The sequence below is a fragment of the Nyctereutes procyonoides genome, unplaced genomic scaffold (assembly GCF_905146905.1).
Source record: "Nyctereutes procyonoides isolate TBG_1078 unplaced genomic scaffold, NYPRO_anot_genome, whole genome shotgun sequence".
Classification (NCBI taxonomy): Eukaryota; Metazoa; Chordata; class Mammalia; order Carnivora; family Canidae; genus Nyctereutes; species Nyctereutes procyonoides.
The window spans coordinates 18,601,571-18,614,828 of NW_026575034.1; the positions used below are offsets into that span (position 1 = coordinate 18,601,571).

A 13,258-nucleotide genomic window follows, 5' to 3' on the forward strand; every position below is an offset into this window, starting at 1 on the left:
GGGAGGAGCCAGTCTGGGTATCACCTGGAGAAGGCACTGGGAGACTTGTGGAGAAGGACAAGGTGAGGCATTGAGGGTGCCGGGAGGAGACTGGTTGCGGGAACCTTGGCCAATTAAACTAGGAGAGGGAAAAGATGTCCGGGGACAGGAGGTGCGCATGAGGTATGGGAGCTGGTGTAAGAGGAATGAGAAAAGAGGTGGCTGGATCACAGGTCTTGGTCCAAAACGTTGGCATTTATGACTTTAGAGGAGTCCCAGATGCCAAGATCTGGTTGTGGCTGTGAGAAGGGGGTAGAAGGGTCACAGAGCATGAGGTGTTGTGGGAGGTGTCGAGCTCTACTAGGCAGTCAAGATTTAAAAGAAAGTGTCTCAGTCTTTTCAGGAAAATACCAGACTGGGTGGCTCGTAAGCAATAGAAATGTATTTCTCATAGTTCCAAAGGCTGGACATCCAAGATCAGGGTGCCAGCATGGATACATTCTGGTGAGGGCCCACTTCCTGGTTCATAGCCAGTGCCTTCTCACTGTGGTGGAAGGGGTGAGGAGGTCGGAGGATCTGTTTCTTTTCTTTCTTTTTTTTTTTTTAAGATTTTATTTATTTATTCATGAGAGACACACAAAGAGAGGCAGAGACATAGGCAGAGGGAGAAGCAGGCTCCCTCCTGGGAGCCCAACGTGGAACTCGATCCCAGACCCTAGGATCATACCCTGAGCCAAAGGCAGACAGAAACCCTCAACCACTGAGCCATCCAGGTGTCCCTTGGAGGATCTGTTTCATAAGAGCATGAATCCCATTTACAAGGGCCCCACCTTCATGACCTAAGAATCTCCCAAAGGCCACACCTCCTACTTGGGGTTTAGGATTTCAAGATAGGAATTTTGGAGGGCATGGAGTATTTAAACTGTAGCATGGAGTATGTGTGGGGGGTGGATAGGCAGGTAGAGGATGAACTCTTGGCAACATGTATATTTTTTTGGTCAAAGACTCCATCACAGGAAGAAGTGGTTTCTTTCAAGTGGTAGAATTAATTCAGTCATGTGGACGTTCATTAGCCTGGCTGCTGTGTGCCAGGTGCTGATAGGAGGGGCAGAAAAGGAAAATCCTCTTTCAGGTTGGTCCTCAAAAGGCCCAGGCTCCCTGGAGTCTTTCTTTCTGTGTGAGGGGCTACTGAGAGGAGCAGAAGGTGACTCCTGAATGCTCTCACAGGGCACTGGGGTGGAATACCAGGCCCATCCTTGGCCAAGGAGAAGGAAGAGGAAGAAATGCCAGGGCTGCTTTTTCCAGAGAAGGCCAGCTTTAGAAATGAAAAGGGCCCCTTACTTCCCACCCCAGCCTCAATGTTTCTGTATCCCACAGTTCTGTGTATCTTGTGCTTCCTCAGGAAGGGGCCGAGCCTGGCAGCTGGAACCCGCCAGGTACAGCAGCTTCATGAGGCCCCTGTCTGCTGCCTCTCCTCCACCCGTGTTCACCATCCATCAGCAAGTGTGGCTCTGGTCTGACCAGACCATGGTGTCCCTACCAAAGCCTAGACCCTGAGGTTCCTTTTCTGGAAGGTTCCATTCCCTCACTCCTCTTTGCTACCCCCACCCATAGGCCAGCTCCAGTAGGTCCCTTGATACAGCTGAGCACACTCTTGCACCACTCTGGGAAAAAAGTACCCCAGGGCTCTGTTCTTTGCTGGGCTTAGCATTCAAGTTCTGCCTCTTGTGGATCTTAGAAAAGATATCCACCCTGCTCAGGATCTGCCTGTGACTGGAGAGGGGCAGGGTGGGCACTTCAGTGATGGCACACAGGCCTGGACTGGGTCAGGGCTCTGTGAGTCTGGCCAGCTCATGTTCTGTTGCTCACGTTAGGTTGTCCACAAATCCCTTTGTCTCTCTAGGTCTAGCTTTGATGCCTGTGGGGGAGTGCACCGTATATGTGTACAGGCTCTGCATTGACAGCCCTAGGGGTTATACAAAACTTCCTGTCTCCAAAGAGCCAGGCCCATTGGAGGGGAAGGTGGAGATCAGTGTGTCCCTCAACCCTGAGACAGCCCTTTTCCAGATATTTTCCAGATGGCTGTCCTCTCAGTGTGGGGATCTGCTGTTCCAGGGGAAGTGCTGTCAGAGCCAGGACATCTGTGTCTTTGCCTTAAGGCCCAGAACTATCTTAGGTGTCCATAGGGTGGCAGGACAGAAAGGGGGTTTGCCTCTGTCATGGATTAAAACCATGTTCTCTGGCTGGTGGGGCATTAGTCAGGAAAGGGGGAGAATCCCTGCTGGAGCTGATCTAATAAAGTCTCTTATGGTTAATAGATGGAACCAATAGAGGCAGAGGGTCAGAGTGGGAAGGTTGAGCTTAAAACTAAACTTGACTATGGGCCCTGCTCCTCATCTGTAATATGGCCCCTAGGAGAGGGCCTTTGATTCTCCTCCCAGCAGGAGGGTTGTTGGACAACCTCCTTGGGTTGTCCAAGCCGGGTGTGCCACCTGTTTGCCAGTGCCTCACACTGCCCTCAACACACGTGGGGAGTTTACATTCACTTCTGCACCTTCTAACCAGCACCCTAAACTTGACTATGGGCCCTGCTCCTCATCTGTAATATGGCCCCTAGGAGAGGGCCTTTGATTCTCCTCCCAACAGGAGGGTTGTCGGACAACCCTCCTTGGGTTGTCCAAGCCGGGTGTGCCACCTGTTTGCCAGTGCCTCACACTGCCCTCAACACACGTGGGGAGTTTACATTCACTTCTGCACCTTCTAACCAGCACCCTAGAGGTCCTCCTCCCCTCTTGCACCCGTCATTCTGCCCAGATAACTGGCACTGTAGTGCTGCTGGGTCTAGAGGCCTGGAGCCTCCTCTAGGCTGAGACACAGATGACCCCACTGAGACCTGAGGCTGTTTTTTGGAGCCTGAGAATAAATATGGGAGTGGGAACTTTTTTCAGCTTGATAGTAATGGTGCCAGGCTCCTCACCTTGGTCAGTGGTCCTTAGACCACTTTTGGGGAAATTACAGAGAGGAAAGGTTGGATAGAGGATCAGAGTAATCAAGTCACACTGGGCTGGGAGACAGGACAACTGGTTGTGTCCCAGGTCAGCCATTTATGAAACTGACCCTTCGTATCTGTGGCCCCAGCTATAAGATGTAGAATCGATAAGACGACCTCTGAGGGCCTTTCAGCTCTTACACACTACAAATTTGTGATCAGCTCTTGCTCACCTTACCTTCATATTCCCTGGCTTGAGCTGATGCTTCCCCACTAGGTTAGGCCTGTCTGTGCATGAGGGTGGCCCTTGGGGGTATATATATGAGGTAAAGTGTTGCTGTGTACCTTCATGTCTGTTCCTAGGTCGAGTCCCAAAGAAGGTTGGTACTAATGTCCTTGAGGCCCTGAGCAGTGGGAATGTGGGGGCTTCACCAGTCTGCAGGTCAGATCCAGACCTGAACTCCAATAGCACTTTTGTTGTACTGGGAGGTGTAACCTATAAAAGGATGTTCTGAGGCCTCAGCGCTCTTACGCCCCTTCCCCAGAGGTGCTGGGCCTGGGCTCAGGTGCTTTGTCTCTATCTATCTACCAGTACCCTTTCCAGCTGCTCCCATGCTGTGGTGGCCTTGCTCTACCCCTTCTCCTGGCAGCACACGTTCATTCCTGTCCTTCCGGCCTCCATGATTGACATTGTCTGCTGTCCCACACCCTTCCTGGTTGGCCTGCTCTCCAGCTCCCTCCCCAAACTGAAGGAGCTGCCTGTGGAGGAGGTGAGCCATTATCTGGGGGAACCAGGGGGGTGAGGGGTAGAAGGAAGGAGGAATAGATACTCCCGGGAGGCAGGGCCAGAGGGGGAAAGGAATGGACAAAGACCACTGGGATCTTCTCACTTGTGGCCTCTGGGCCTCTCTACCCAGCTCTTATCTTTTTCCCTGGGGGCTCTATGCCTGGGTAAGATTATTCCTGTTGTCTGACTCTGGGAATCAAGGAAGTGTGGAGGCCTAGGGAGGGCTTTGTAAGGGCTCAACTCCTGCACCACTGCCACTAATGACTCTTTCTTGCAGGCACTGATGGTGAATCTAGGATCTGACCGATTCATCCGACAGGTAAGAGCAGGGCAGGACATCACAGAATATGGCCTGCCCTAGAGTAGGTACTTGTTCGATGCAGGCTCTGGAGCACCCGACACTATTATACACATTGCTCAACCTTCATAGTCGGTTTGTTGAGCTCTCTGGTTTCCATATTCACAAATAGACAAAGTTGGGGAGAAACTGATCTAAGAAGCCTGGACCCCAGCATGATCTGCCTTTCTGCTTGGGACCATCCGGTGTGACAGCAGTGTTGGGAGTGTGAAGAACACAGCCTGGAAGTCTGAACACTTGAGGTCTGGCTCTGCCACCTTTGAGCCACATGATGTCAGACAGGCCTCCAAACTTCTCTGAGCCAGAGTTCTCATCTCTAAAGCAGGCATGGTGACAACACCAGCCTTGAAATATTGCTGGGGGGGGGGGGGGGTGCAGAATGTGATGGAGTGTCAAGTTTTGCAGTCATCATTGTCAACTGCAGGAAGCCTCTGTTAGTCATGGAAATCCTGCTGGGTCTCCACTAAGGAGCACAACCCACTGGTACCCTCTGGGAGTGTACATCATTGACAGGTGCCTTCCTGGGTACAAGGCATCAAGGTACAGACATAGAACCAGAACATAGAGACAGGAATGATAGCCCAGCCTCACCTCATCCCTGAGACACAGGCTGGGCCACAGTTTCCCTACCCTGAGCCAGCTCTGCTTTCCACCTTGGAGCTGGAGATGGAGGAGCTGGGGAGACTTCATCAGGGTGCTGGTCCTGGGCAGTCAATGCCATGGCCTCCACCGCTTACTATCTGTGTGACCTTGGACAAGTTTCTTAATCTCTCTGTGTTCAGCTTCTCATTGCAAAGTGAGGTTGATAATAGTATCAGGATTTTGGGGAGGAATGAATAGGATTATATACTGAAGGTCTTCAAACAGGGCCTGGTACACAGTAAGTGCTCAGTCAGTGTCAGCTGTGATTATGATGACCGTGTGTTTGCCTGTAGATGGATGATGAGGACACGCTGTTACCGAGGAAGTTACAGGCAGCTCTGGAGCAGGCTCTAGAGAGGAAGAACGAACTGATCTCCCAGGACTCTGACAGTGACTCCGATGATGGTGAGTGAGGCTTGCTCCTGCCACAAATAGGTCTGGCCCTGACTCCCTCTACTCTGGGTCTGGGCCTCATGGTACCAGGACCCTGTTTCTACACACCAGACCCTTCTGGTTGACAGGGCTCCAGGTATAGAACTTTGGTCTCGGTCTAGCCTAGAATTCTCTTACCCCACTACTAGTGGGCTCAGGGAGTAATGGGTCTGAGGTATTGTGGTATTTTTGTCAGAGTGAGTTCAGAAAGATAAACAACATTGGGGGCACTTCTTTGGTGGCCCAGGCTATAAAGCTGCCTTCTTCCCTCTAATTCTTCTCTACTTCAGGAGGTTTGGGAAGGAAAACCCAAAGACATTTGACAACCACCAGACTCTTCCTGCTGATAGGAAACTAGTTATTCCTCCCTCAGGGGCCTTGCCATGAGCCCCTGCAGGAGATGGAGGAAACTTCCTCTTCTTGTGAAGCCAAGAAAACCACCAAGGGTGAGGGGTGTGGAGAAAGTGATCCTCTGGTCTTTGATTTCCACTCTCATTCACCCAGTGAATATTTGCCAGCTTCCATGCGCAGAGCACAGTTTCTGACCTTCCAGCTCGGAGGCTTAGTTACCATGCCAGGAACACAAGAGAAAAAGTTTCGGTGTGGTTCTGCTAGAAGTTCTTGGGGGGGGAGGGAAACTATACCACCTAGAGGTTGGGGTTAGACATCGAAGATGACAGGTTCTTGACCTGAACCTCAAAGATTTGTCTTTTCTCTTCCAGAATGTAATACCCTCAATGGCCTGGTGTCGGAGGTGTTTATCCGATTCTTTGTGGAGACTGTTGGGCACTACTCCCTCTTCCTGACTCAGAGTGAGAAAGGAGAGAGGGCCTTTCAGCGAGAGGCCTTCCGCAAGTCTGTGGCCTCCAAGAGCATCCGCCGTTTTCTTGAGGTTTTTATGGAGTCTCAGATGTTTGCTGGCTTCATTCAAGACAGGGAGCTAAGAAAGTGTCGGGCAAAGGGTAAGGCCAGAAGAGCTTGGGTCTGGGAGCTCTGGGCCCTCTTCTATAAGTTGTCTGCTACTCGCAAGGCTGAATAACTAGGCACCGTGTAGAAGCTCATAGGTATTGGCTAGGGCCAAGGCCTCCTAATATCCCTTTCTTCTGATAGAAACTGCTGAGGGAGCTTTCTTCTCCTCTTGGCCCAATAACTGCCTTCACGAGGCTGTGCACAGGCTGGAGCCATGTGGCTGGTAGGGCTCATCTCCACCCAAGAGCAGCATGCCATTGGTTGCCAGTCCCCTCCTCAGATGCCTTCTTATTCAGAGAAAAAGAGCAGACTTGAGAAACTTAGGGGGTTCTGAGAACCACAGGTTGGAGAAGCGCTTGAGAAGACTGAGCCAGCTCTCTGAGGTTGGTGGAAGCCTCCATACAGAATAGAAGCTCACTTTGTCTCTAGTTATATCATCAGCTCAGCTCACTCTAGGACTGTTTTTTAAAAATCATATCAAGATCTTTTTGTCTAACCCAGGGTTATTATGTCTTCTGTCCACTAATACAGTCCATTTAGTCTTAACAAACCTTTTGGAACAACATGATAGAGTGATCTCGGAGGAACTAGAGAAGGTGCCCAGCTCTGAAACAAGGAGTAGCATCTTTGCCTCAGTAAATGCAGCTCAGGGCCACACAGGGAGGCAAGGTGCTGAGGGCCTCTTGCTTTAGCAGTGAGCACGGTGAGATGTCTGATGAGACCGTGAATTCTAATACGATGCTCCCATAAATTGTAACAACAGATCTTTGATTTCTCTGAGCCCATGGTCCCCTCCAATAGGCCTCCCCTTCCCTTCATGCGATAACTATTCTCTTCCCCCTTCCTCCTCTTCCCCAGGCCTCTTTGAGCAGCGAGTGGAACAGTATTTAGAGGAACTCCCAGACACTGAGCAGAGTGGGATGAATAAGTTTCTCCGAGGTTTGGGTAAGTCACATGGTCACTGATGAACTAGATGTAGAAGAACAAGAAGCTGTAGCTGAGGTATCTGTATCAAGACTACTCTAAACCAGTGCCACTGGGTATTTATATTGGGGCTGTAGACAGAACTGTAAGACATCCCCTGGTGAAGAGGTTCCCAGCTTAGTGCTCCAAGAGCATTTAGCACAGTATTTACCAAATTCCAGAACTATGAGAAACCACAGATCCTTACATAAATCAGATCTTTTTCTGTGTGCTCCTTCCTGAGTGAAGATGAGGATGCTAGGGGCAAGTGAGCTTTTCTCTAGGCATAAAGGGATCTACAGAAATTGCGGTGCCAGAGTGCCCTTTTCTGAAAACCTCTACTCCCTTCAAAAAGCTCAGCCAGCTAAATCATGGAATCCTAGCATATCTCAGTTTAAAGGAAAATTGAGGCCAAAGAAGTTAAATAGCTTGCCCATAGCCCCAAAACGATTGATACCAGTCTCCTAATTAGAGCTCTAGCATAGTTCACTGCCTCAGATCAGATCTGTCACAGCTGAAATCCAGTCTTTCTAACCCTGTCTCTCGCTGAGAGTAAGGTTAGGGCTGTTACAAGAGTTGATACTGAAACCTTCTCACTCTTGCCCTCTCTGACCCACAGGCAACAAAATGAAGTTCCTCCACAAGAAGAATTAAGCCCCTTTCCCAGTAATGGAGTCCAGTGCCTTGCAGAGCCTGGAGCCTGGGGAGGAGCCAGCTTGGAACCCTCTGGGCTGCTGTGGCTGCTCTGCCCCCACAGACCCCACCCTCCAAGCCAGCCCACCTCTGCCTTCACGATATCCCAGGATACTGTTTGTAAATAATCTGCTGTAAGCTTTTTTATCTCTTTTTGTAACAAGCAAAGAGAATCTGGTAAATATTTGTATATTCCCAAGGGGCTGGGTGCTGGCGACTGGCCAATTATGTGCAGCTGACTGTCTCAGCCGAACCACTGATCTTACCCTGGAGGCTCCTGGCCTGCCTGCCTGAGGCCCCTGCTGCCAGTCTTGGGCCCTGGAGAGCAGATGCTGTCTTGTTATGTACAGGAGGACTATTTTTTTTTTAATCTTAGAGTTTCTATTTTTTTCTAGTAGTCCCCGTTCCCTATCCCTCTGTTTTTGAAAGGCAAAGGCCAATCAATCCCCATGTGCAGCATGGTACCAGGCTTTCGGGCCTGGCCTCTTGTTCTTCCCACCTTTGTGATGGTCAGTGAGTCATGGGAAGCCCACTCCCCACCCCCAGCTGTGCCAGTGCTCTCCGGGCCCAGCTCCCAGTCAGTGGTGGCCACGATGCGGTACAGGGCATCCCTCCTTCCCACCATCTACGGGTGTTCTCAATAAACAGTGTACAGTTGTTTGGGGCCAGAGTCCTGTGTGTTCCTTGGCTTCATTTTCTACAGTTCTCTCATCTGGGGGATGGGCTGAGATAGGCCAATCAGGAATGAAACATCATCATGCAGGGAATTGAGTACTTCATTAAGAGTTTAGCTTCAGTGTGAGTCACTTACCTCTCCTGAAATCAAGTTCTCCGCCTTGAACCGTATGACTGGTCTTAGAAGATACCTTGTCATTGTTCTTGTTCAGCTTGCCTCTTGTTCAGACTCTATGCAAGTGTTCCCAGCGATGGCAAGAATGCTCAGTGCTTTCAGCTCCACCATTACGTGAACTTAACATTTGCCTGTTTAGTATGAAGCCCTTAAGATATCATTGCGTATCCTGACATTGGTGAGATGAAACTCAGCAAAAGCCAACCCAGGCTTGCTCATAGCCTTGGCCCATTGCCGATAGCTCTTCTCTCATTCTGTGGATAGTTTTCTCCTGTCGGAACCCCAGGTTTGCACGCAGGAAGTTCTGCTATATTCCCTGGAAAAGCAAGAAGAGAAGCAGGGCAGGGAATATGGATAGTTTAGGTTTCTCACCTACCCAAGGCCTTCACAGAACAGAGACCTTTGAATATTTCCAAGATGAGAGGTGAAGCAATATGCTAGAACTCTCTTCATTGGAATTCAGTTTGGGGCTGGCAGGATTTGAACCTCTACAAGGAGTAAAGCTTTCCTATCCTTCCACCCTGGCCTACTTAAACAGTAGGATAAGAGTCTTATCCTGAGTTTCCTTCCCTCCTCCCCTCTTCCTGTTGAAGCCCATATAGGTCTCAGCCTGTCTGTGGTTTGGGATTGCTATCTGCCTCCTAAGGTAGAGGGCTTGTGTTCTGGGAAGACAAAGTCGTCTTCTCTTCTGAAAAAGCCTGTTACATAGTTGGCTTTGGCATCTTCCAGGAATAGGGAGGTGGAGATTGAGGCCTCAGGAGTCTGAGTTTTCAGCTGAGGTAGAGAAAGAAGACAGTGCTTATCACCAGGAAGTCCAGAGTTGTGTGTAGTTACCTCCAGGACTTATTACTGTTAACCCAGCCTGGGCTTCGTGATAGTCATAGAAGTGGATTCCTTAACAATAAAATAATATAGTTTCCAGAAGGTGATATTTCTTGTTCCTTTCCTTCTCCCACTCCCCCTCTCTTTTTAAACTTGACTTCAAAGAATCCTCACAGACATGTGATCAGATCACGAGAGATAGATATAAATTCTTTTTTAGTAAAATTTGAAAACTTTATGTATCTTTAAAATCTTAAGTTACCTAAGATTAACCCGAAGGACTCCTTCCTCCTATGGTGGCCACAGCTTTCATCCTAATTCAGAAAATCAGTACTGGCACAAAATGGGTCTGGTTGGGCTGCAAGGGTCCCTACAGTGAGTACTATGGGTAAGGCACAGAAATCTTGGGGGGAACATAAGAGGAGGGTGTGTTCAGGGGGCCTGGTATGGAGTTGACAAAAAGCAGTCAATACTTCTTTCCAAGTTCCATTTTACATGATCTCTCAACCCCTAAACAGTTCTCAACCGTATCAGATCCAACACTCTGCTTTTCCCTAGCAAATACTCTCACTCCCCGCTTTACTATCCTGAAATGAAATTTGTAGATAACATAACCTACCTAAGCACGCCTTAACTTTAATATAAATAGGGAGAAATAAAAGGAACTATTTTGTTATAACATGCATTTAAATATGTAAATGCTTGGGTACAGCTATACTAGATGATATAATGAGGTCAGATGCTTATATTTGTACATAGAATTACTGTGAATGCAGTAGCTACACATGCACAGATAAAAATGTGTTGTATTAGCAACTCAGATTCTCCTGAGTAGGTGTTACCATTGTTAAGAACGTTGAACAACTTTTTTGGGGGGTGGGGGCAGAGGGCAAGGGAGAGAAAATCTTAAGCAGACTCCACGCCCAGCATGGACCCCGATGAAGGGCTCAATCTCACATTCCTGAGATCATGACCTGAGTTAAAATATGAGTCGGATGCTTAATGGGCTGAGCCACCCAGGTGACCCAGAGAACTGAACAACTGGCAATATTCTGAGCAAAACACAGTGAGCTTCCCCGGATTTAAACAGCATTTGGAATCCTGGAAAACTGAGAAGTATATGAAAACTGGGCCGGGGCGGGGGGGGGGGGGCGTTAATTATGTGTAAAATGGAGATAGATCTAGATTTTTTTGTTGTTGTTTAGAATCAACACATTGCAGGATGTCTAGCAACCTTGGTTGCTTCCCCTCCATGATTGTGACAAACAAAAACTGCCCCATTCATTTCCAAACTACCCCCCCTAGAGGATGGTTTTGCAATCATTGAGAACAAATGTCTAAAAACTGCCTTCCTGGCATCCCTTGGGCCCATAGGGGCAACAATGCTGTCTCCTCTACCAGAAGCCCCACTGTCTATTGAGTGTCAGCCCCTCTCTATTCTGGAGTTAAGGCCTTCGGTTTTCTCCTTGATCCATCTTGTAACTTAGACCAGGGCAGGCTGCCCCATTACATCTTCCTAAATGCTTTTTAAACTAAATAACCATGCTCTGTTAAACTGTCCAAATGAGGAGCCTGGGCTTCTTGAAGGCAGTATTTTGAAAGAATGCCCATGGAAAGCCACATTATATTATCCAACTCCAGCTTATATTGGATGGTGTGTGGAATTAGGGATCCCCCAAATCATCTAATTATATTTACAGCTCAGTTAAATTTTTTGCTAAAAATAATATCCTTTATTTTACATGGAGACTTGTAACTTGTACCCAAAATGACTTCTTTATAAAGATACATAAACGGAGTCTTAAGAAAAGACCAAAGTGGGGATAAAATAAAAACAAAAACGCTGTAAAATAGAGCCAAGGGTGAAACATAACACCTGAACTTACATTCTAAGGGCGACGCACAGCACGTTTCTAGAGCCTAAGTGGTCGTATGCATTCCAACACAGCTTAATTCATTTGTCTATGGAAGTGAGGGCAGAGTCACGTAAAAGGTCATGAAAACTCTAGATCAAGAGAAAATATTACTTTTTCGGCACTGGCAAATTACTGTAAATTTGGAATTATTTTGTCTTTATATTCCCTTTAATATAAAGTAATATGCATTTGGTTAAGCAAGAAAAACTACAAGAACAGACATCTCCCTCACCTCCCACAGCTCGAGGAAATGCCTTGTTTTCCCTTCTTCCCGAACGTTTCCTTGTGTGTACGAGCAGGTGAACGCAGTTGGCGCTCATGTTCTTGACAAGGGAAGCTCATTCTGAGAAGTCTGGAAATTCCCCTTCTACGTGTGTATAAAGACCTCGTTTCCGTCAGCGCGGCCTAACAAGCACGACCTCGGGGCTGCAAGGTCCGCCCGGCCGCCAGTTCCGCAGCGGCCCACGCCCACGGCCGCCGGCCGAGTTGAACCTCGCGCCTCGCCAGGGAGTCTCTCCGCCTCCCGACCGGCCCCGCCCCTTGCCGGAAATGACTGAGCCCCGGGAGGGAGCCGGAGCAGAGCGTGCTTCCGGTCGCGGGAGTGGGCAAGGTCAGCGTGACCCCGGAACCAGAACCTCACACCCTCCGGAAGTGGCCCTCCGCGAGGACTGACCCGTGTGGCTATTGTGTTATGGCGTCCTGAGGTGGGGCCGGGATAGCGCCGCGCTCGGCGGGGCCCTGGCCGCTGCTGTCCTCGTGGTCTTCCTCTTCCTAGCGGAGGCCGACGCCGCACGCCTTCCGCGGATGAGCCCTTAGGCTCGTCCAGGGCCGGACTGCGTTTGGTCTAGCCGTCAAGTTAAGAATACGTGTATTTGAATTGAAACCCTAAGTTCGATTTAGCGGATTTTGATAATGGGGTCGGGTCCGATACCTCCAACTGCTGTTGCAGCTGCAGCTCTGAGGTTTGGATGAAAATTTAAAGCACGTGTACATTAGGCCAGAAGTTCTATCCTTAGCATTTCAAGCTTATAGAAAATAAGCACGTCAGCCTGAGGTGCTCGGTGACATGGTTTTTCAGTTTGAAGAGGCAGGTAGGCAAATGGTTGAGGACCACGGAGTTAACGGGGAATCTAACAAAAGCTCTGCTTCCCGTACGTGGGAGGACTTGGATTAACCCGGGGCACGTTATCACCCACTAAGAGATGATGCAGCACCGGCCCGTGCCTACAGGACAGACTACTCAAAGCTTGGCAGCTTCAACATTGGATTCCTAAGCGTGGACTCTGTCTCATCAGTGGCCCTTTCACCCAAATATATTAAGTTAAAATGTAAGGTTTGTGTTTGGTCCCATCAGACAAGCTAAGTGGTCACGAAAGGTCTGTGCCCTTTATTTGCAGCATGGAAGTACGTCTTTTCCTCAGTCACCTAACTTCCCTGGCAATATTAACATGTGCATCAACGTGTGGGTCATATGAGCAGTAGACCTGAGTGAGCAAACTGGAAAGAGGCTGCTCAAGCTGCCCTTCCCAGGCCAGGTGGGATGGCATCATATCTGGATTATCTTCTATTTAAAATGAGGGACTTTCACATTCAGCATGCCCAGCTACACCTTCATACAGGACAGGAAGGTGTAGGATCCCACTCAACCCCATCCGGTTTATGGCTACTCCTGCTACATGGTGGTAATGAATTCCTGGGAAAGAAAGTAGCTATTAAGGGACTAGTTTTCACAAATGGTCCACTATACCCCACCCGTCCAGGCCTAACCATTTAGGCCTCAGCCACACCCCACTTCACCCAATTGCCAAGTCCTGTCCATTGAATCTTCTGAATCCTTTTGCTTTCTCCTTCCCATTTT

General features: G+C 49.0%; 1 protein-coding gene across 3 annotated transcripts in view; it reads left to right on the plus strand.

The window, feature by feature from the left end:
- The window catches only part of DENND2B (DENN domain containing 2B), a 148,434-nt gene extending 139,952 nt beyond the window's left edge, over window positions 1-8,482 (plus strand). For all 3 annotated transcript variants that reach the window (XM_055317683.1, XM_055317682.1, XM_055317684.1), the window contains 6 exons: window positions 3,561-3,738; window positions 4,033-4,074; window positions 5,049-5,160; window positions 5,910-6,149; window positions 7,015-7,101; window positions 7,739-8,482. In XM_055317683.1, the coding sequence (XP_055173658.1) occupies window positions 3,561-3,738; window positions 4,033-4,074; window positions 5,049-5,160; window positions 5,910-6,149; window positions 7,015-7,101; window positions 7,739-7,773 (694 nt within the window). In that variant the 3' untranslated portion in view covers window positions 7,774-8,482. The remainder of the gene's footprint in view (window positions 1-3,560; window positions 3,739-4,032; window positions 4,075-5,048; window positions 5,161-5,909; window positions 6,150-7,014; window positions 7,102-7,738) is intronic.
- Window positions 8,483-13,258: the final 4,776 nt, after the last annotated feature.